General features: G+C 43.5%; 2 protein-coding genes and 1 long non-coding RNA gene across 17 annotated transcripts in view; 1 reads left to right on the top strand and 2 right to left on the bottom strand.

Annotated features, from left to right (window-relative positions):
- Positions 1 to 1,445: 1,445 nt before the first annotated feature.
- Positions 1,446 to 14,194, bottom strand: BDH2 (3-hydroxybutyrate dehydrogenase 2). Of its 2 annotated transcripts, none has more exons than XM_083756948.1 (10): positions 14,096 to 14,194; positions 13,157 to 13,298; positions 11,313 to 11,391; positions 9,155 to 9,251; positions 8,616 to 8,724; positions 7,053 to 7,113; positions 5,004 to 5,117; positions 4,587 to 4,645; positions 3,533 to 3,625; positions 1,446 to 1,706 (listed from the first exon to the last, which is right to left on the bottom strand). In XM_083756948.1, exons 2-10 carry the CDS (start codon positions 13,226 to 13,228, stop codon positions 1,653 to 1,655), a joined length of 738 nt encoding a protein of 245 aa, XP_083613074.1. In that variant the 5' UTR covers positions 13,229 to 13,298; positions 14,096 to 14,194; the 3' UTR covers positions 1,446 to 1,652. The 2 variants fall into 2 exon arrangements, with proteins under 2 accessions (XP_083613074.1, XP_083613075.1); XM_083756949.1 differs by having other exon boundaries at positions 13,157 to 13,236; positions 14,096 to 14,193.
- Positions 1,655 to 19,654, top strand: part of LOC310852910 — a 490,613-nt gene continuing 472,613 nt past the window's right edge. Inside the window, exons 1-2 of the long non-coding RNA XR_014568424.1 lie at positions 1,655 to 1,791; positions 2,127 to 2,256. This is a non-coding gene — a long non-coding RNA (uncharacterized lncRNA). The remainder of the gene's footprint in view (positions 1,792 to 2,126; positions 2,257 to 19,654) is intronic.
- The window catches only part of CENPE (centromere protein E), a 36,806-nt gene continuing 33,951 nt past the window's right edge, over positions 16,800 to 19,654 (bottom strand). For all 14 annotated transcript variants that reach the window (XM_083756234.1, XM_083756238.1, XM_083756242.1 and 11 more), the window contains 2 exons: positions 18,635 to 18,990; positions 16,800 to 17,026 (listed from right to left, as the gene is read on the bottom strand). In XM_083756234.1, the coding sequence (XP_083612360.1) occupies positions 16,908 to 17,026; positions 18,635 to 18,990 (475 nt within the window). In that variant the 3' untranslated portion in view covers positions 16,800 to 16,907. The remainder of the gene's footprint in view (positions 17,027 to 18,634; positions 18,991 to 19,654) is intronic.

Below are 19,654 nucleotides of genomic sequence, written 5' to 3'. Positions count from 1 at the left end.
AGATCTGGAAGGGTTTGACAATGCGTTTGGGTGGCATGCATATTTGTGGTATGACAAGGTTAAAGTGCACAAATTGTTTAAAAATCATATTGTCAGAAGAGCAATTTTGATGGTCTGGACAAAATATAAAGACTTATTGGAGAGTAAGACTCCGAGGTGGCTCTCACCGGTGGAGGCCAAGGCACGTAAGAGACTTAACATGGAGGCCCATTGGCCTAAATACTGGGAAATAATTGAAAAAATTGGAGACAATTGGAGGTTGCTGAGCTTGGAAAAACTGAAAACTAAGGTGCGAGATTGGCTGCATTATGCGCAAATTCAGGAGGTCTTTAAAATAGATAAAAAGGTTGGATTCCAGGTGGAAAAATTGAAATTAGAGACTGAATTGTTAGAGCCAAAAAATAAACTACTTTCGAGAATGTATAACTTGCTGCTTAAGTGGAATACACAGGACGAGACAGTCAAATCCGCCATGATAAAATGGGCGCAGGATGTGGGGCATAACATTATGTTTGTAGACTGGGAAAGGTTATGGAACACCGGTTTGAAATTTACGGCATGCACTGCCTTGAAGGAAAATATTATGAAAATGGTATACCGGTGGTACATGACCCCAGTCAAACTAGCTAAGATATACCATCTGTCTGACAATAAATGTTGGAAATGTAGAGAGGCGGAAGGGACATTCTTTCATCTCTGGTGGACCTGCCCGAAAATGAAGGCCTTCTGGGAAATGATCCATAATGAACTAAAAAAGGTACTGAGATTTACCTTACCTAAGAAACCAGAGGCCTTCCTTCTGGGCATGGTGGACCAGAGAGTGCTTAAGAAGGACAGAACCTTTTTCATGTATGCTACCACAGCAGCAAGGATCCTGATTGCAAAATATTGGAAGACACAAGATTTACCCACGCTGGAGGAATGGCAATCACAGTTGATGGACTATATGGAATTGGCTGAAATGACTGGCAGAATCCGAGACTTGGGAGAAGAAACAATCGAGGAGGACTGGAAAAAATTTAAGGACTATTTGAAAAAACACTATAAGCTGTATGAATGTTTTTAAAAAAATGCACCTTTTAGGAAACTCTAGCTTCAGCAAATGTAAGTTAATGAAATGAAAATTAAGACACAAGAATTTAGAGGTAAAGTAATGAAATAACTTTATTGTGTTTAATACAAAGCATACAAGAACTGCGTTATAGTAAAATTGAAATTAGGGAACATGATAAAATGGAAGATACATTAAGTTTTGAAATAAGTTAACAAATTGCTGATGTTTTATATGACAGGGAATGCAGGGTTCGGAGGATGTGGGGAAGTCCTATAGATTGGATGGAAAAAGAATATGGAAATTTGTTATTCTTCTCTACTTTCTTATAACTATCCTTTATTCTTCTTTCTGTATTTCTTAAAATTAATAAAAATATTATAAAAAAAAAAGGATTACATGCATCTGATTGAAGTGGACACAAAAGCTGGAGTGGAGATGTCATGATAAATGAGAAACAAAATGTAAAACAAATCCATTGCGTAGAGAAAGACTGGATTAGCACCTATTAGACAGTTGATTAAATTGTTCATTTTAGGCATCAAAACCGTTGCAAGCTCTGACGTTCAGCATTTGCAAACAGAAATCTCCAGGTACCAGGTCACATGCTCCAGCCTCCATCAATGATGTACTCCCGGCCAGTCATGAATGCTGACTGAAGAAAGCAAGGACAAAGTTTGAGCATATAGCATTATTCAAGTCATTGTTTTCTCAGTAAATACAGTACTATAAATGTAGTGGTCCTGAAATATACTCAGAGTTGCAAAGTGATTTCATGCTCTTTATTCAGCTCATAGTGGTGAGGAGGAATGAATGAATGTCCCCTCAAAGTATCTGCCTTATATACATTATTTACACAATGGGCTGCACATGATTGGCTAATTCCGGAATTCTACTGTAAGCCAATCAGGTTGTGGATTCACTTCTATCTGGAGCATGATTGGGTGGTTCCTACCAACCAATCATACTGCTGCATTGTTCTAGGACCAATCAGACTGCTGCATTCTGAATCCTATTGTTCTAGGACCAATCAGACTGCTGCAGTTTGGATCCTATTCAACTCAGTACATAACAGGTCCCAACCAATATTAAATGTTTCAGAAGCTGATTGAACTCCATATGACTAAATGACCATTGTGAAAGGATTAAGGCTGCAATATAAATCCTGTTTGGGCGGGACTGGAAGTGGAGGTAGATTGCCAGCAGTAGCCTGTGAAAATCCCCAAAATGGGGCCTTGTGCAGATGGGACTGAGACAACCCAGGAGCCGCTAGATTCTGAGCAGGCTCCACTGCCTTCACTTGATAGCACTGGGCCCAGTTACGACACCAGCTTCCATTAACATCAGTGCATTGCTCATTGTATTGACACTGTCATGCTTAGTTTGGCTCTCACTGGATGGGGCAAGGCAGCAGAGGGAGGAAGAATTTGAGACAGTTGTGCAAGGATGTAAGAAGGATCTTAAATTGTAGGGATTGCAACTACAGTTTGTCCCGAGCACACCCAGCCCCGGTGGGGACAAGCGATGGAAAGCATAGTTCTTTATTGGCAAAGCACTTGGATTACATCTGTTCCTAAGGTGCAAGGAAGAGACACACCAGGGATGCAACAACACAACCACACACACCCTCATCTGGCATGGTGCACGCAAGCAACTGACGTCTCCTGTGTGGCAGCTCCAGCTGCTTCCGTCACTGTAAACCCTTCCTTGTCCTTGGAGTCAGTGAGGGAGGAGATGGAGGAACTTCTAATGGCCCATCTCTCTCTGGGGCTGCCTCTTCCACCTCTCCGGCTTCCTGCAACTCTTCCCTAACCTCCTCTCCTCCGGTCCCTGACTGCCCAGGCTCTTTCCTCTGGCTCCTTCCTCACGGGTGGCACAACCTCACAAATCGCTGACCCCTTTGTCTGGACCATCCTGTTCCACCAGCCACCTCTGCCCACCCCTCCGACTCGCTGACACAGTTTGGGATTCAAAACCCCACCTCGTTAACATTACTTGCTTCAAATTAAAGGTTCTGAGTGGCTGGAACAATAAACGGACACTTTATCTTGGTGCCATGAGTTTGCTATACAAACACCCCACTCTACCCTCTTTCTAGACAAATAAGAGTTCAAGGAACCATTCTAGCCAGTCAAAAGCACTCGAACAAGGACTGGTGAGCAATGGGGCCTGTGGCTTGTTCTGGGGGCCAGAATGAGGGGGCCTAAGGCCCCCCACCCAGTTCTATATTATTATTATTGTTGTTGTTGTTGTTGTTGTTGTTGTTACTACCGCTTGTGCTTCACCAGCAATTCCCAGGGTGGGTTGCAATAATTTAAATTTCAGAATTAGAAACAGCTGAAACCGATTACAGTCAAGGGAATAGGTGGGCCCTGAAAAAACATTATCTCAGCAAACAGAAGCCTGTTGGCACTAGCTGTTAGAGAGGCACTATTTCAGACAACCTGGTGTACTGCTATATGGCTGACCCATTGTACTTACTTCATCGGAAGCCAGGTATACAAACAGGTGGGCTACTTCTTCAGCTGTCCCAAACCTACCTATCCTTTGCCTGGCCATAAAGTCTTTCAGTGCCTGGTGATAAAAAGCATTCACTGCATCAATAAATCTAGACGTGGTTCTCATACACAGGACTTTCCCCTGGCGTTATTTTTCATCATGCGATACTTCAAATCCACACCCAGATCGTTTAGAATAGTTTGGAAGTTTCTCAAACTTCCACGCAAATGTTGTTCCCAAGATACTGTTCAAAGAAATTAGAGGGGAAAGCCAAGGCAAATTGAAACATCTAACTGCCAAGGTAAGCTGTACATGGGGTCAAGAGATGTCAATATTTATAAAGGAGGCTGCACTTCAACAGCTGCCAACAGGCAGAAGAGCATTCTGCCCCTTCTAAACGATAGGGTTGTGAGCTCAGTTGTTGCATTTAGGCAAGCCTAGCTCTGCCACAGACTCACGAACTTCCCTTATAATCCTCTTACAGACAAAAGCTTTCTTTTCTGCTTTTGAATAACCACAGCCAGTTGTGTTATCTGACAAAACAGGCTAATATTAATGATGGTTTGCTTGCAACAAGCCATTTTCACAAACCATGGTTTGAAGTTGGCTTGTTGCAAACGAATCATAGTAAAATAATTATGGTTTATTAGTGCTTAACTATAGTTAATGCAAACTGGAAACAAGAGGAGGGGGGAATGTAAGCCTTCATGTAGGCTAGGCTCATTCCCATTACAACCAACTACGGTATTGTTTATGAATAAACCATAGGTTACTATGATGGCTAAACAAAGCCAATTAATACATTCTGCAAAAAGGCTTGCGGTGAATAAGTTACCTACATTCAGAGGTGAGGAGGATCTGCTTACTTTTTACATTTTACTCTACTTTTTACTCTATTGACTTGTTATAAATCCTGGGTACAAAATGGTGAAAAATGAATGTTTTGAAGCAGCCTGTGGAGAAGAAAGGTGCTTTAAATAGCTTATCACTGCCGGATTGTGTGTCATAATGCAAAAAATGAAATTGTATAGCCCACCTGTTCTGGATTAGGGCTGCCCTGGATTCTCTCCTGCAGAGAAGGAGTGTCAATAGTGCCTAAGAAAATACCCAAACATTAAGAAGAAGAAGAGTTTGGATTTGATATCCCGCCTTTCACTCCCCTTCAGGAGTCTCAAAGCGGCTAACATTCTCCTTTCCCTTCCTCCCCCACAACAAACACTCTGTGAGGTGAGTGAGGCTGAGAGACTTCAAAGAGGTGTGACTGGCCCAAGATCACCCAGCAGCTGCATGTGGAGCAGCGGGGAAGCGAACCCGGTTCCCCACATTACGAGACTACCGCTCTTAACCACTACACCACACTGGCTCTCATGTATTAATTAAATGGCATCATGTATTTAAATGGTAACTTTGCACGAACTTGCAAACAGAACAAAGATATTGGGATGCTTCTTACCAGGACAAACACAGTTGCATCTGATTCCTTCCCCAATGAAGTCAGAAGCTATGGATTTGGTAAGTCCAATAACTGCTGCCTTTGAGGTACCATAGACACACCTCTTAACAGCTCCTGAGAAAGAGATCAGGGTGGGAATCAGGAAATCAAATCATACCAAAGAATGCAAAAGCTCATTTTGCATTTCTATATAGCCTTCATTCTGCCTTCTCATTGGCTGTCTCTAAATAGTCTTGTGATGAGCTGAACTTCTATTCCCTGTTCTCATCTAAAAACATATTGCACAAAGATCGATTTCTATAAAAGAAAGCTTGTGCGTGTGTGTGTTTGCATTCTGTGCCCCTGAGAATATTGCCATGCACTATTTAGACCCCATTTCTCCAGCTGTTCCATTTCTACCCAAGGTTTCTATTACTTGCAGATGTTGGGAGGTCACCCCAGTTTTGCCTCTTTCTGGTCAACCCATAAAAGCAAGGCTGCAAGATACCTGTGGCCCTCCACATGTGGTTGGACCACAACCCCCATCAGCCCCAGCCAGCTTGGATGATGGGCAGAGACAATGGAAGCTGGAGTGACCTGGAAACTACAACTAATCCAGAATGTGGCAGCTAGACTGGTGACTGGGAGCGGCCACCGAGATTACATAACACCAGTCTTGAAAGACCTCCATTGGCTCCCAGTACGTTTCCAAGCACAATTCAAAGTGTTGGTGCTGACCTTTAAAGCCCTAAACGGCCTCGGTCCAGTATACCTGAAGGAGCGTCTTCAACCCCATCGTTCTGCCCGGACACTGAGGTCCAGTGCCAAGAGCCTTCTGGCAGTTCCCTTGCTGTGAGAAGCCAAGTTACAGGGAACCAGGCAGAGGGCCTTCTCGGTAGTGGGACCCGCCCTGTGGAATGCCCTCCCACCAGATGTCAAAGAGAAAAACAACTACCAGACTACCAGAAGGCAGACCTGTTTAGGGAAGCTTTTAATGTTTACTAGACTATTGTATTTCAATATTCTGTTGGAAGCTGCCCAGAGTGACTGGGGAAACCCAGCCAGATGGGTGGGGTATAAATAATATATAATTATTATTATATATTATTATCTGGATGCCCAAATGTTGCCCATTCCTGCTCCAAGTCTGATGCTTCATTCTTGGCAGTTCTCATCCCACAACAAAAGGAAGCTTAAACAGACTGCCAAAAAAAGTTAGGTACACTATATTATTAGTGTTCTAGCATTTACAAGAATACATCAGCAAGGGCAACACCATCTTGGACACACCTAGTGTTGCTTGCCATGGTACAAGTGCTAAGCAGAGGCAGAGGTTTCCAAACTGCAGCCTTGGCTCTAAGAAGCCACTCTAGCCATCAAAATGTAATGGATGTGGCAGACCAAGTATTTATGGAGCTGCCCTAAAGCTGACAGCAGCTTCCTTTATAAAAGGTCAGAAATGGCACAACTCATTGTGGCTGGGTTATATAGACTCATCGGCTATATGCAACTACATCTCTGTAATTTGTTTTTTTTAATATACTGAATATGCTCTGTGTATGGTTCTGTTATTGTTTGTATGGTTAACATGTTAGTTTCTACATATGTTTATGATAAGTCAATAATATAATAGAATAAGAAATGGTATGCAATGTCCTGCATAGTGAAAACTTTGTTTTGTCATGTCAAACTTATAACCTGCTTCCCCATTCCAAGGAAGCCCATGGCAACTCACAATAATCAAATTACACAGGAACATTTTGAAACAAATCTTTAACATGCTAAAAGACAGCAAGTAGTCCCTGCAGTAATAAACCTTCATAAAATGTGGGGCTTTTTTTGCACTGGGTACCCGTCACTTGCATCTAAGAATACATAGTCCCCACCAGACAAGATGAATACAGATATTCATGTGAAATGACCCTTAGATTGGTTTTAGACCAACAGAACACCAGAAGGACATAGCCCCCAAATATCCTATATCACAGGCACCAGTCCATTTTAAAATATGTGTAAAATAAGGTAAGGATGACATGAACCTTGCTGTGCTTAAACTGCGAAGCTACTGACCTTTGATACTAGATACCACAGAAGACATGTTGATGATGTTACCAGATTTTTCCGCCAGCATCTATTTGAAAAATGCAAACACAAAATGTTTTGACGCCACAAGAACACCAAGCAGAAGACTATGAGAAAAGCTTTGCTGGATCAGGGGAAAGAAAGGCCAGTCTAGGTCAGCATCCCGTTCTCACAGTGGCCAACAAGAAGCCTATGGGAAGCCCGTAAGCAAGACATTCATGTAATACTGTGTCATTTTAAACAATTAAATTGAACTTTGGGTTCACAGATGTAGTTTATGTTTTCTTTTTTTAAAAGGTGCAATTGTACTGAAAAAGAAAGCTTTTGTCAGATGCTTTAAAACTTCACACACAAAAATCATAGAAGGATTAACATATATTTGATGGGCAAATGAAAGATCTATATGCTCTTGGTCTCATGCCACAAGTCTCGTGGCCAGCGATGGAATACGTAGTGAGGTTCTCTGCTCTCACCTTATTTCATTAAAACTGATGGTATGATAAGCTGTCCCATGACAGGATAATTCTTTAAGGCCCTCCCCCCAACATCCTTTCATTTGCACATACATTGCTCACGATAGTCCTGTGTGATTCTGTTTAATGCTCTTTGCACCCGCAAAAGTTTTGGGACGGCCACATTGCTTCATTTCCCATCAGTGCATATCCTGCAACTTCCTGCTGAAATTCTCTCACTCTTTATGTCACAAATGTCCTGAGGGATTGGGGGGGCGGGGGGCGTTTCCCACCTTGGTTGCACTATAGTCTCTCTGGACAACAATAATGTGATAGCATTGGGGGAGGATCACAACACACATCAAAGCAGAATTAATCCACCAGTAATGAACAATGGTCAAAACCATGTTGCAGAACACACCTGTGATAAAACACTAGTGTGGAGGGCCCCCAGAAGAAATGCTTCAGAAAAATTGTTAGTGGGTACATAGCAGTTTGAAAGCACATCAAAGTGCAAGTAGATAAATAGGTACCGCTCTGGCGGGAAGGTAAACGGTGTTTCTGTGCACGGTTCTGGTTCACCAGAAGCAGCTTAGTCATGCTGGCCACAGGACCTGGAAGCTGTACGCAGCCTCCCTCGGCCAATAAAGCAAGATGAGTGCCACAACCCCAGAGTCGGTCATGACTGGACCTAATGGTCAGGGGTCCCTTTACCTTTACCTTTTATGGTACAGTAAATGACTTTAAAAAATTATTAAATTATCAGGAGGAGGTTAGACTAAGGCCCCATCCGCACTATATATTTAAAGCAGAATCATACCAGGTTAAACAGTCATGGCTTTTCCCAATAAATCCTGGGAAGTATTGTTTGCTAAAGGCTCTGAGAGTTGTTAGGAGACTCATATCCCCCTCCCAAGTGCTACAATTCCCAGAGTTCCCTGGGAAGAGAGATGGATTGTGAAACCACTCTGAGAATTGTAAGTTGCAAATATTATCTCGGTCTGGCTCCTTCTCCTCTTACATCACTTTTACCAGCCCTTTACTGAGCACACAGTGAGCTATACCTCTAAAGGATAAGAGAACAGCATGTTGGCCTTACCTTAGGCAGGAATGTTTTGATCATCAGATACATACTGCGAACGTTGACGTTCATAGTGAAATCCCAGTCTTTTTCCTCACATTCCAAAATGGTCCCCGTACTGACAAATCTGGCATAAAAGACACAAGGAACAACAGGTAGTTTTCCTGTGCTTTCAGGGCTTTTCAAATATACCTTCAGCGGCTGAAGTTGTCCAGGCTTTTATTTTATTTTAGTTATTTTTATGCTGCTTCATTGTCAAAGCTTCTAAACCCATATACCTGGGTGGATATATCTTTTCCTGGTCAGTGGGCTGAACTCTCATCTCCTCACCCTTGCAGGGTCAAATTTGACAGGTGGGCCATGTTGCCCACTTTTCATAGAATTGTTGAGTTGGAAGGGACCACGAGGGTCATAGTAACATCAGGGAGTGCTGAGCTTTGAAGCTCCAATTGTTGGGACTTCAAAGCACAGTGGGGGGGAGTGTTTGAAAGCCCAGTGCTTCTGTTTTAAAAAGCACATTGAAAAGGAAAGGCAATTGACCCACGACGGCAGCTTACCCTGCAATATTACATAGAACGTCAATTCTCATCACTTCCTTGGCCAGTTTTTCAATTTGTTCTTTGTTGGTGACATCCAGCACACGAACCTGGATGCCTGTTGAGGAAATCAGATGATCAGAATAGGCAATATTGTTTCATGATAAAGGATGATTACCTTGCATGTATGTACACTTCTGTGCAGTGAGCGACTCTGCACATACAAATTAATTCATGTAAGTGTTCTGCCTGTTGCCTTTGTCCATGGAGTTTACTTGGCAGGGATACTGGAGTGGCTTGCCGGTTCCTGCTCCAGGAACCTTATAGTTAAAGCCATGGTTTTCCCAGTAGTGATGTATGGAAGTGAGAGCTGGACCATAAAGAAGGCTGATCGCCGAAGAATTGATGCTTTTGAATTATGGTGCTGGATGAGACTCTTGAGAGCCCCATGGGCTGCAAGAAGATCAAACCTCTCCATTCTTAAGGAAATCAGCCCTGAGTGCTCACTGGAAGGACAGATCGTGAAGCTGAGGCTCCAATACTTTGGCCACCTCATGAGAAGAGAAGACTCCCTGGAAAAGACCCTGATGTTGGGAAAGATGGAGGGCACAAGGAGAAGGGGACGACAGAGGACGAGATGGTTGGACAGTGTTCTCGAAGCTACAAACATGAGTCTGACCAAACTGCAGGAGGCAGTGGAAGACAGGAGTGCCTGGCGTGCTCTGGTCCATGGGGTCACAAAAAATCGGACACGACTAAATGACTAAACAACAACAAAGTGTTCTGCAGAGCTAGAAGCTCAGTTGTACAGGGTTCTCCATCACATGAAGCACTCACTTGTGTAGGGTTGTATGCAGAGAGGAGCACCCTTTTTCAGGCCCTTGGCTCTGTGCGTGAAGTGCGGTCAGTGGGCATATTCATGCCCTTCTTCTAAGACAACTTCATGAGAAGAGAAGTTGCGAAAGGAGCTAGAATGTCAATATATTTCCATTAAAGTCAACAGGACTTCCAGGGGCAGCGTGATCATGTTTCGCAGAAATTCTCCCAGCTCTACGTGGGTGGCTTTCATCCCCATCAGTGAGCTGTCCTCAAAGTATATTAAATCACTGTAAATATAGGCCTAATGCACACAGCTCCACCTGAATCTTGATGAATAATTTCCTTCAGTAGAAAAAGTGTTGTTTTTCCGCATCAGAGTTTAACAAAAGAAAATTAACACTACCCAGGTGTCAGCAGCTTAATAACTCTAATCAAACCATTATGGCTGAGTAATACAAATGACAGAAAGTGCTATTAAGCTTTATTTCTTTGCTAGAAAACTTGGATTTATCTGAAGCCAGGCAATGCTCTGAAAGGCTTCAGTTAACAACGCAGGTCAGGACTTTTATTTTTCATTTTTAGAGGCAAGGGAATTTGATTGGGAATTTGCTGGCAAGCCCAGCAGTGTTCAAAGCTATTTTTATAAGGTACCTACAACACATGTTTTACTTGGAAGCAAACCTTACAGAGTACAAAGATATTGACTCATACCCTCCAGTATTCCTCAGATGAAAGTAGGGACATTTCTCACCCCTCCGGCCCTCCTTGACCCCCACAATTTTGTCGTCGTCCCCTCCACCACAGAGCATTTCCTCCACCACTGTACCAAGGGGACACAGCACACACACCCTCCACAGCCCTGAAAACACCCCTTAATCCGATTTTATTTTTATTATTTTCTTACAAAAAGAAAAACACACACCAATAAATCAATTTTAGAAGGGGGCAAGATTAGATACAGATGCACAAAGCATTTTAAAAATAAAATAATAATTCAAAACTCCTTGAGCTCCACTCTTCCCTTTTCTAATAAAATGCATTTTTGCATGTTATTTTCACTATTATATATATTTATATGTGCACTTTACACTAGTATATGTATTTATGTACACATTACTTGGCTGGAGAACTACACTGCAAAATTCAGAGAAGCACGGATTTCAATGGACATCTTGTTTCAAATTCTGCAAATTAGGTAAGTTCACCTTTAAACGTGAAATGCATTGGATAGCCCACCCCAATTGCTCTTCAGAAGGTATATTTCTGTTCTGTTCTGTTCTGTTCTGCTCTACTCTACTCCACTCCCCAAATCCATCCAAAATCTGAAGCAGACTCAGGCTCAAAATAACTAAAGAAATACCTGGATAGGCTTCCAGTTCTCTGAGTTTGGATTCATTGATATCTGTAGCAATGACCTTGGCTCCTTCCTTTGCAAAAGCCTTTCAAAACCAAACCAAATGTAGTTAATATCTGAACAGATTAAAACATGGCCTCTGCCTCCTAGCTGCCATGGATAGTTAGCTGGTTTGATAATGTTCTGATTGTTGTGAGGAGCTGCCATCAAAACATCAAACACAGAGTTAGGTAAGACTGATTTCTCAAAGAAGTGGATTCAAATGACACATCCTCTCACTGCATTTATAGTCCAATCAAACCTCTATTGTTGTTGTCACAATCAAGTGGCATATAAATTATGTGAAATAAATAAAATATTTTTGTATTTGGAATATTCTGTTCCTAAATACGAAGGCATTTTCACAGACCATCTGTCATGGATGCTTTAACTGACATCCCTGCATTGCAAGGGGTTGAACTAGACGACCCTCAGGGTCTCTTACAACTCTACAATTCTGTGATTCTATGATTGGACAGGTTGGTTTGGGCTGATGAGAGCAGGAGTCCAATGGTGTCTGTAGCGCCACTGGTTCCCCATCCCTGGTTTACACTCTCTAGCTTTGATCGCTTGAAGATTTCCCCTTTGTGATTTCTTCCCTCCCTCAGAGCGGAGGCTTACCTAGGCTCCCTTGTGCCCTTGGCAAGCTGTACTGGCATTTGGCACCATACCCCTTGCACCCTTTCCAAGTGGGACCACTGACACTTCTAATAGTGACTGGGGAAGCTGCTGCGATGGGGAGGTTGCTGCAGAGTTGCTGCGATGGCCCACACCTGCGACTGGATGCCTCCAACGAGGAACCCAGAGGAGCCTGGATGCCTTGCCCAGAGCAGCGGAGGGGCAGCCAAGGGAGCACACTGTTAGAATTCCTGCTCCATGATTGCAGTCATGGGATTTTTGTCTTTCACATGACGTGGTATGTTTTGACTCCACAGAGTGGGAAGTGATGGAGACAGGATGTTTGTGTTACTGTGTTCCGTGAAGTGGGACTATTGTTCTTTGTTCTTTTTCTCTTTGCTGTCTGATGCTAGAGAGAGAGGGAGCCATGCCGTGTGTGTTTATATGTAAATAAAGTAGATTAGCCAAAACGCTGAATTGCTGAGGTCTGTCACGTGCATGATGTGCATACTCTGCAGATCCCTAAGGGTGCCGGTGTTGGTTGGCATCGGTCGCTGTGATGTTTGGGCTGAAGAAAGCTTATGAAGCTCCCGAACAATCGAGCAGGAGGGAGGGAACATGCCAGTCGGGCATGTGTCCAGTTCAGGGTCCTACTCGAGTGTGGGCTAAACTCCTGACACACACAGATAGATGGCCTTCTAGCCACTCCAAACTAGAGTGGAAAGGCATGATTTTTGCACCTCCATGGCCTGCGCCAACCCCTAGGTCAGGGGTAGGCAACCTAAGGCTCATGGGCCACAAGCGGCCCACGGGGGTTGTTTAACTGGCCCACAAGCCACCCACTCAGCGAGTCCCCATGCGCTGTGCTAAACTGGCACAGCGCGGCATGGGGACTCACTTCTTTGGCACCGGAAATCATGTCTGCACAGACACGGATGCCGGAAATCGCATCTGCACAGACGCAGAAAATGGCGGGCGCACACTCTCACTCCAGCCCACGGAGGGGGCTCCACGGCAGTGAACAGGCTCAGGCAAGGTAAACCTTGCCGACCCCTGCCCTAGGTACTCTCCTGCTCAAGTCCTCACCGCTATCTAAATACATTCAAGCACAAGTACATTTGTGACAGCTGTTTGCAGATGCATTTGTACAAAATCCAACCCAAAGCAAACCCAGTAAGAGTTCCCGGACTTACAATAGCTGTGGCTCGCCCAATTCCTTGTGCTGCAGCAGACATCAGTATTACCTTCCCATCCAGCCGGCCCATCGTGCCCCCTGTAGGTGATTCAAAGAGATTGTGGTATCTGATTCACCAGTGCCAACTACAGAAGGAACAGCTGCAAGAAATGCACATTATCTTTCATGCTGGTTGTAGAGCCAATCAATCACACACGTATTTCAATATATTTGCAGGGTTTCGTTTTTGCGTAACTAGGAGCTGATCAACTGCTTTTAATATATTTGTTGCATGCCACCACAAGCTCAGAGAGGTGCGAGACTCCAGGAGGTCTGGTTTCCTCGGTATCAGGGATAGCAGAGACTCCAAGGAAGGAGAGCCTCCTAAGGGAGACTCATCCACTGTCAAACAGCTCTTGCTGTCATAAAGTTATTCCTGGTGTTGAGTTGGAATCTCCTTCCTGGTAACTTGAATCCGTTGGTTTGGGTCCTACTCCAGAGCAGGAGAAAACAAGCTTGTCCCATCCTCCATGTGACAGTCCTTTAGATATATGGTTGCCCTGCTTTGCACATAACCCAACATGTCAACATCCTTCTTAAATTGTGCTGCCCAGAACTGGACACTGTACTCCAGATGTGGTCTGACCAAGGCAGAACGGAGCAGGATTAGCACTTCCCTGGTTAAGCATATGGCTAGACATTTGCTTTGAGTCCTTTATTTAACAATAACAACAATACTCTTAATATTTATATGCCACCCATATGACTGGGTTATTTTACTTATTTTCCACATGGCAAAACCTTTTTCTAAAGGCAGAGATAATTCAAGCCTACTTATGCCTGCTAATGGCACACACACAAACTGCCAGAGTGCAGACAATTCTCATCTGCCAGAATCCATTCTCAAATGAGTCTATTATTTGTAAAGAAAAGGAACAAGAATGGAGGAAAAATTTACCTCAGGAGTGCTGTGAAGACCTCTTTGGAGACCTTTGTCCAGGAGGCGGTTACTTGTGTTTTTCAAAGAGCATGCTGGGATTCAACTCGTGTGCTGGCAAATTGCTTCCGAGTTAAGATAAGTCGTTGCCGTGGTAGAAGTAAATACTGCCATCTAGTGAAGTTTAGGGTTAAGCTACTTTATGGCAATGCATAAAAGACTGTTGGCATCAGACTGCTACTTATGAACAAAGACAACTGGCAAAACGGCACTGCTTTCAATTAACCGGAGAGGAGTTTAAATATATGTCTAATATATCTCTAATTCATGCTACTGTCGAAAGGCTAAGAGCCAGAGCTTTCCAAACTGGGTGTGTCAGCTGCAGTGTGTAGATGTGTTGCGCAGACACTCCCCATGCTACTCCTGGGGCTGGAAAGGGGTTAGTTTAACCTCTAGTTTGCTAGTAAAACTGAATTACTGTGTTGCAAAATTATGCATGTCTAAAAAATGTGTCACCCACATGGAAAGTTCTGGCCAAAATGGATTGACCAAGATGCTAGGATCAGGATAGCTAACAGGTCTGATTTTTTGTGCTAGATGTAATTCATAAAAATTGTTCAGCAGAGTTGGCCATGCCACACAAATGAATTAGATAAAATTACGGTACATCTGGTTGTATTTAATACAGCACTCCCTAAATCTGTTCTCATGGCTCCCTCAACCACCTGGAACAGATTTTTTTTTTTGGGGGGGGGGGCAGGTGGAGCATGTGTAGATAGGAGTGCGAAAAATTCAAACTGAAATTGCTCCATTCACACACATTTAGTTGAATACTGCCCACTGCACTGAATGAACAGCAATAAATTACTTCTAAAAAGAAAAGATTATATGAATGTGCAAGCTCCACCATGCTGGCTTTGGGAACAAGATGACTGAGAAAGTGCTATGTCTACCTATTTTAATTTTTATTACTATTGGCAGTTGCCAGCTATACTAAGGCGAATCTCAGGGAATGCAGACCATGCTGAGGGTTGTGTTAAAAGGAAGCTTATTTCTATACCAGGCTAAACTCATTTACCTCACAAGGAAACAAGCAGATTCTGCAACTTGCATACACTTAGGCAAACATCCACATGTATTCTGCCAATGGCCATCGGCACACCAAATTAAAATCTTGCTTAGTATCTTGCTTCCGATTTTTATCAATTTACAGTCATACATTATCAACTAGAACAGAGGTTCCCAAATTGTGGTCCATGAACTTCATTCAGGTCTGCCTTAATATTCACTTAAATTTTTATTTGTAATTTTTGTTGCTTTTTTTATTTCCCATATTGTCATTTATGGTATTATTTGAGTTCTATGGAATGCAAACTGTAGTACAATGAAACACAAGAAATAAAAGCAACAATAAAAATGCAATTAAAGATCATCCATTGTCCCATCGCATCATGTTACAATTGCTACAACAGGCCGAAAAGCCATTATATGGTGCACAAAGACCCTCAGCAATTTTCAAGTGATCCATGGAAGTTTGGGAACCAGATCTAGAAACTTAAAAAAAATGCATGTTTTGTCTTATGGCAGGCTTACCAATGGGACCCTGGAAGCTAACATGTGCTCTGTAACTCACCGCTTGGTAACCTTGTGTTGCCTGTCTTATCTAGGATTTAGCCTTCACATATTTTTACTTCTTTAAAGGGAGGATGAACCAGTATCAGTGGAGCTGTAATGCCAGACAAACACTCAGCTTTCTACCACAAGTTTAGCATAAGGAAAACAGTGTTCATGGCTCAGGGGGAGTGGATCATGCTGCATAACTCAGTCCCATCTCAGCTGTGGGCCCTATGCTTTCATCAATGTGGATGCATGGAACTCCTCTTTGTGAAGGGGATGCGGGGATACTCCTTGCTGTGGCAAGTGACTGAGGCGATAACGAGGCTTTCAAAGCTAGCATAGGGGAAATGGGAAAATATTTGAGCAGAGGTTAGAGATGGGATTTCTGCTTCATGCTAACCATTTAACACTTTGCAAGACTGCTTGCTGGCTGAAGACCTTTGTTTAAAGCTCAGAGCTCTACAAACAGCCTATTTTAGTCAGAAGCAAGCACCGAGTTAAATGGCGCTAACCCCCCATGGAACAGTGCATAGGACTAGTCATGCACGAGGCTGGATTAACAACCCAAATCCAGACCATCCGATCCAAATTCCAGCATTCTGACTGCTATACCAGCTTTTGTCAGCTCAGGGATCAACTACAGCTGCCTACATTTTTGGACTCCCCTTGGAGATGTGGCTACGGAGCGGTTGTCATGATGAGCTGACACACGTCTCAATTTACCTCTGTACCATCACACTTTAGAAAGATGACTTCAGTTTCAACAACAGAAATATTTGTGCAAAGGTATTCTTTATGGACTGCAAGAAGATCAAACCATCCATTCTTAAGGAGATCAGCCCTGAGTACTCACTGGAAGGACAGATCGTGAAACTGAGGCACCAATACTTTTGGCCACCTCATGAGAAGAGAAGACTCCCTGGAAAAGACCCTGATGTTGGGAAAGATGGAGGGCACAAGGAGAAGGGGACGACAGAGGACAAGATGGTTGGACAGTGTTCTCGAAGCTACCAGCATGAGTTTGACCAAACTGCGGAAGGCAGTGGAAGACAGGAGTGCCTGGCGTGCTCTGGTTCATGGGGTCACGAAGAGTCGGACACAACTAAACAACAACAATTCTTTATTTATTCTTTTAAAAACACATTAAAAATAAGTATGATGAAGTCAAAAGAAGATGGAAATCTATTATTCTGTGTCCACAAAAATATCAAGACAGCTATTGTGTCTTGCATTTAGAAGCATCGTCATTGTTTGAGCCTGCAAACCACTGCTTATAATTTTTGTCTGTAGACTCTGCTGCTCTGTCAGTGGACGGGACACCTGAAGACTTTGTGTCTGTTAGAGAAAAGAATAGTGGACATCTGTTTAAATAAAAATGGCTGCAATCAAGAACATGTTTTCAAGACATCTGTCATTATTAGAGACAACCAGAAGGCAAAACAATTGTTCAGAAGAGAATGACCATTTGTGGGTAGAGGGTTCTGGGCCTTTGTATAAAGCGTAGCACAACACATACCATTAATCGTTGTGACAACTGAAGCTCATAAGCCGTACTAACTCAAAATGGCAATGAGCTGAACTTGTGTCATTTAAATTTGTTGGTGTGCTTTGTGTTAGATGTCCTGCAATTAAATCATGTCTCCTGTGCAGCTGAGAGCCATGCTTTGGAGGTGCGGAGATGAAAAACTGTACTAGGAGTGATGTTTAAGGAATTACACTGCCAAGGCTGGCAAACGAGGGCAGAAAGTGCACTGCAACTATGCTAAAAACGATGCTTAAATGCTTCTCAGCAGCTGCCTCTCCCAAAAGATGTTGAGATTTATACGAATCAAAACAACCCCACTATATTTCAGACCTTGAAATATTTATTTAGTACAGCTGCAGACTCAGTTTAAAGAGTCACAGGCAGATATGATTTGTACCCAGCTCAGTATTACGTTTCCAAGTTGAACTCAAGTGCCAACAAATTGCTGTACTACAATGAAGAGCAGCATAACTGAGTAAGCAACTGAAGGAGGGAACAAAGTCTGCTAGCTTTTGTGCTACAACATTCCAGAGCCTTTAAAACAGAATCAAAACTGCTCCGGCAAATGGCAAAGTGCAACACAACCATGCGCATCAGTGTACTGGGAGAACCTTACAGCTTGCTTTAACGAGAGCAGTTTTAACTACGCACACCTGCTCCTCCCAGACCCTTGCAGTGCCTTTCCTGCTTCTTGCTGTTGCATTTTGGCTATATTTTTTTATCTCCGCAGCATCTGGGGAACTGTGGGCCAAAAGGCACACTGAACACTGGAATGCAAGAGATGGTGTAACTACTATTGCCAGCTACTTTGGACCTACCAGTCACCTATTCTGAGTGCGTGTATGAGAAGTAACAGACGTTATTATTGATTATTCCTGCACTCAGGGTCATAGGCACCCTTGAAGCACTTTACATGGCTGATAGTGTGGCACTTTTCATGGGATTTGCATTTTTCTTAGAGGTTCTTCCCTTTCAGGTAGTATATTACACCAAGGGAGAGGCTTGTGAGATCTACCTCTGTAAATAATAATAAACTTATTTACATCTCTAAATAAAAACTGGGGGGGGGGTATTGTAATGAAGGGCAGTAGATATATATTAATAGAAAATAATACCACTGTGTTTTCTGAGAACCCCAACATCCACCAACTGTAACATGCATGAAAGAACATGGTGCCCCAAGAGGCTGCTAAACAAAGGGATTTGTTCTGAGTGCCAGAAACAAGCCATTCCTGTGGTTCCTGCTTCATTTCGGCAGTCTTCTTTTGTTTCAGTGGGTGGGGACAGTTGTTTCGTTACTGCAGTTGTCCAGCTGCTGGAATTCACAAATCCTTGCCAATCTGCGGCAAATCTCACAGAGGTCTCCCAGCAGATCTCAGTCTGCCTTCTGCACACCCCTGTATCACACCATTACCTACCTTTAAAATCTCCTAAGCGAGAGTTATCAAAGAAGGTTGGACAGCTCAACAACACAGGAGCGGGTGTGTCCAACGACAGAGCTGGTTGCAAGGAGCGCTCTCTACAGGGAGAAGATGGCAGCTCTGACATAGAAGGAGGAACCGTCTTCCTTGGTGATTTTAGCTGTTGCTCCTCGCTTGTGGGCTGCTGCCTCCTCAAGGACCACTCTCTACAGGGAGAAGATGGCTGCTCCGACACAGAAGGAGGAACAGTCTTCCTTGGTGATTTTAGCTGTTGCTCCTCGCTTGTGGACCGCTGCCTCCTCAAGGACCGCTCCTTCCATTTCCTAACTTCCTCCTTCCAGAGCAGCTCATTTCTGGAACACAAAGGAGACACGCTGAAGAGAAGAGTCATTTTTGTGCTCTCAGCCTACAAAACCCACCCCTTACAAGCAGAGGGAAAGGCTTGGCTTCATCTAGCACATCAGTGGGGAACCTCAGCCCTGAGGGTCAAAGGAAGCCCTCTATGTAGACCTCTCTGCCTGGCCTTTGGGGATCTCCCAGGACGCTGGCCTTCCCTCACAGCCTTCTTGAGTATTCTTGCCTGCCTGTCCTTGCACTCTGATAAAGGCTTGGATGTAGAGGGATGTGATAGTGTGTTTAGAAGTTAGTGGCCCTCAGGCTGATCTACCTGAAGATAGTCAGCTTGTTGCCACTGGAAGTCTTCTCATTCTAAATACTGCCTCGCATGAAATTCTGCACATGACTCTCAGTGGTGGCCTAGATGAGATCAGTCCTCTTGTCAGACATGTGATCGCTGCCTAAGATTTGAATTACTAGTTCCTATTTGGAGAAAGGAGGCGAGCTAGCAGTGGGAGGCCTGCTGCCAGGCCCCCTCGCTGGAGAGATCAGACTCTGCTTCAAACGTCCCATCCCCTGAAACATGGAACTTGTTTCCACCTCCTCCCCTTCTGAATAGTGGCAGCAGCACTATTTAAGAAACACCTCTAGCATGCCTTCATTCAAAACGATGCAAGCTAA

Source organism: Podarcis gaigeae (genome assembly GCF_964106915.1).
Source record: "Podarcis gaigeae genome assembly, chromosome: 9".
Lineage (NCBI taxonomy): Eukaryota > Metazoa > Chordata > Lepidosauria > Squamata > Lacertidae > Podarcis > Podarcis gaigeae.
The sequence above is the reverse complement of the archived record's forward strand: the minus strand, read 5'-3'. Positions and strand labels throughout refer to the sequence as shown.

What these genes read in the sequence shown, in the direction of transcription:
- BDH2 (XM_083756948.1), bottom strand. Translation starts at nt 13,228, where the DNA reads ATGGGCCGGCTGGATGGGAAGGTAATACTGATGTCTGCTGCAGCACAA. An exon ending in ATGCAACTGTGTTTGTCCTG is followed by an intron (nt 4,646 to 5,003) that starts GTAAGAAGCATC and finishes GTATTTTCTTAG; the next exon opens with GCACTATTGACACTCCTTCT. An exon ending in TATACCTGGCTTCCGATGAA is followed by an intron (nt 1,707 to 3,532) that starts GTAAGTACAATG and finishes TGCTTTCTTCAG; the next exon opens with TCAGCATTCATGACTGGCCG.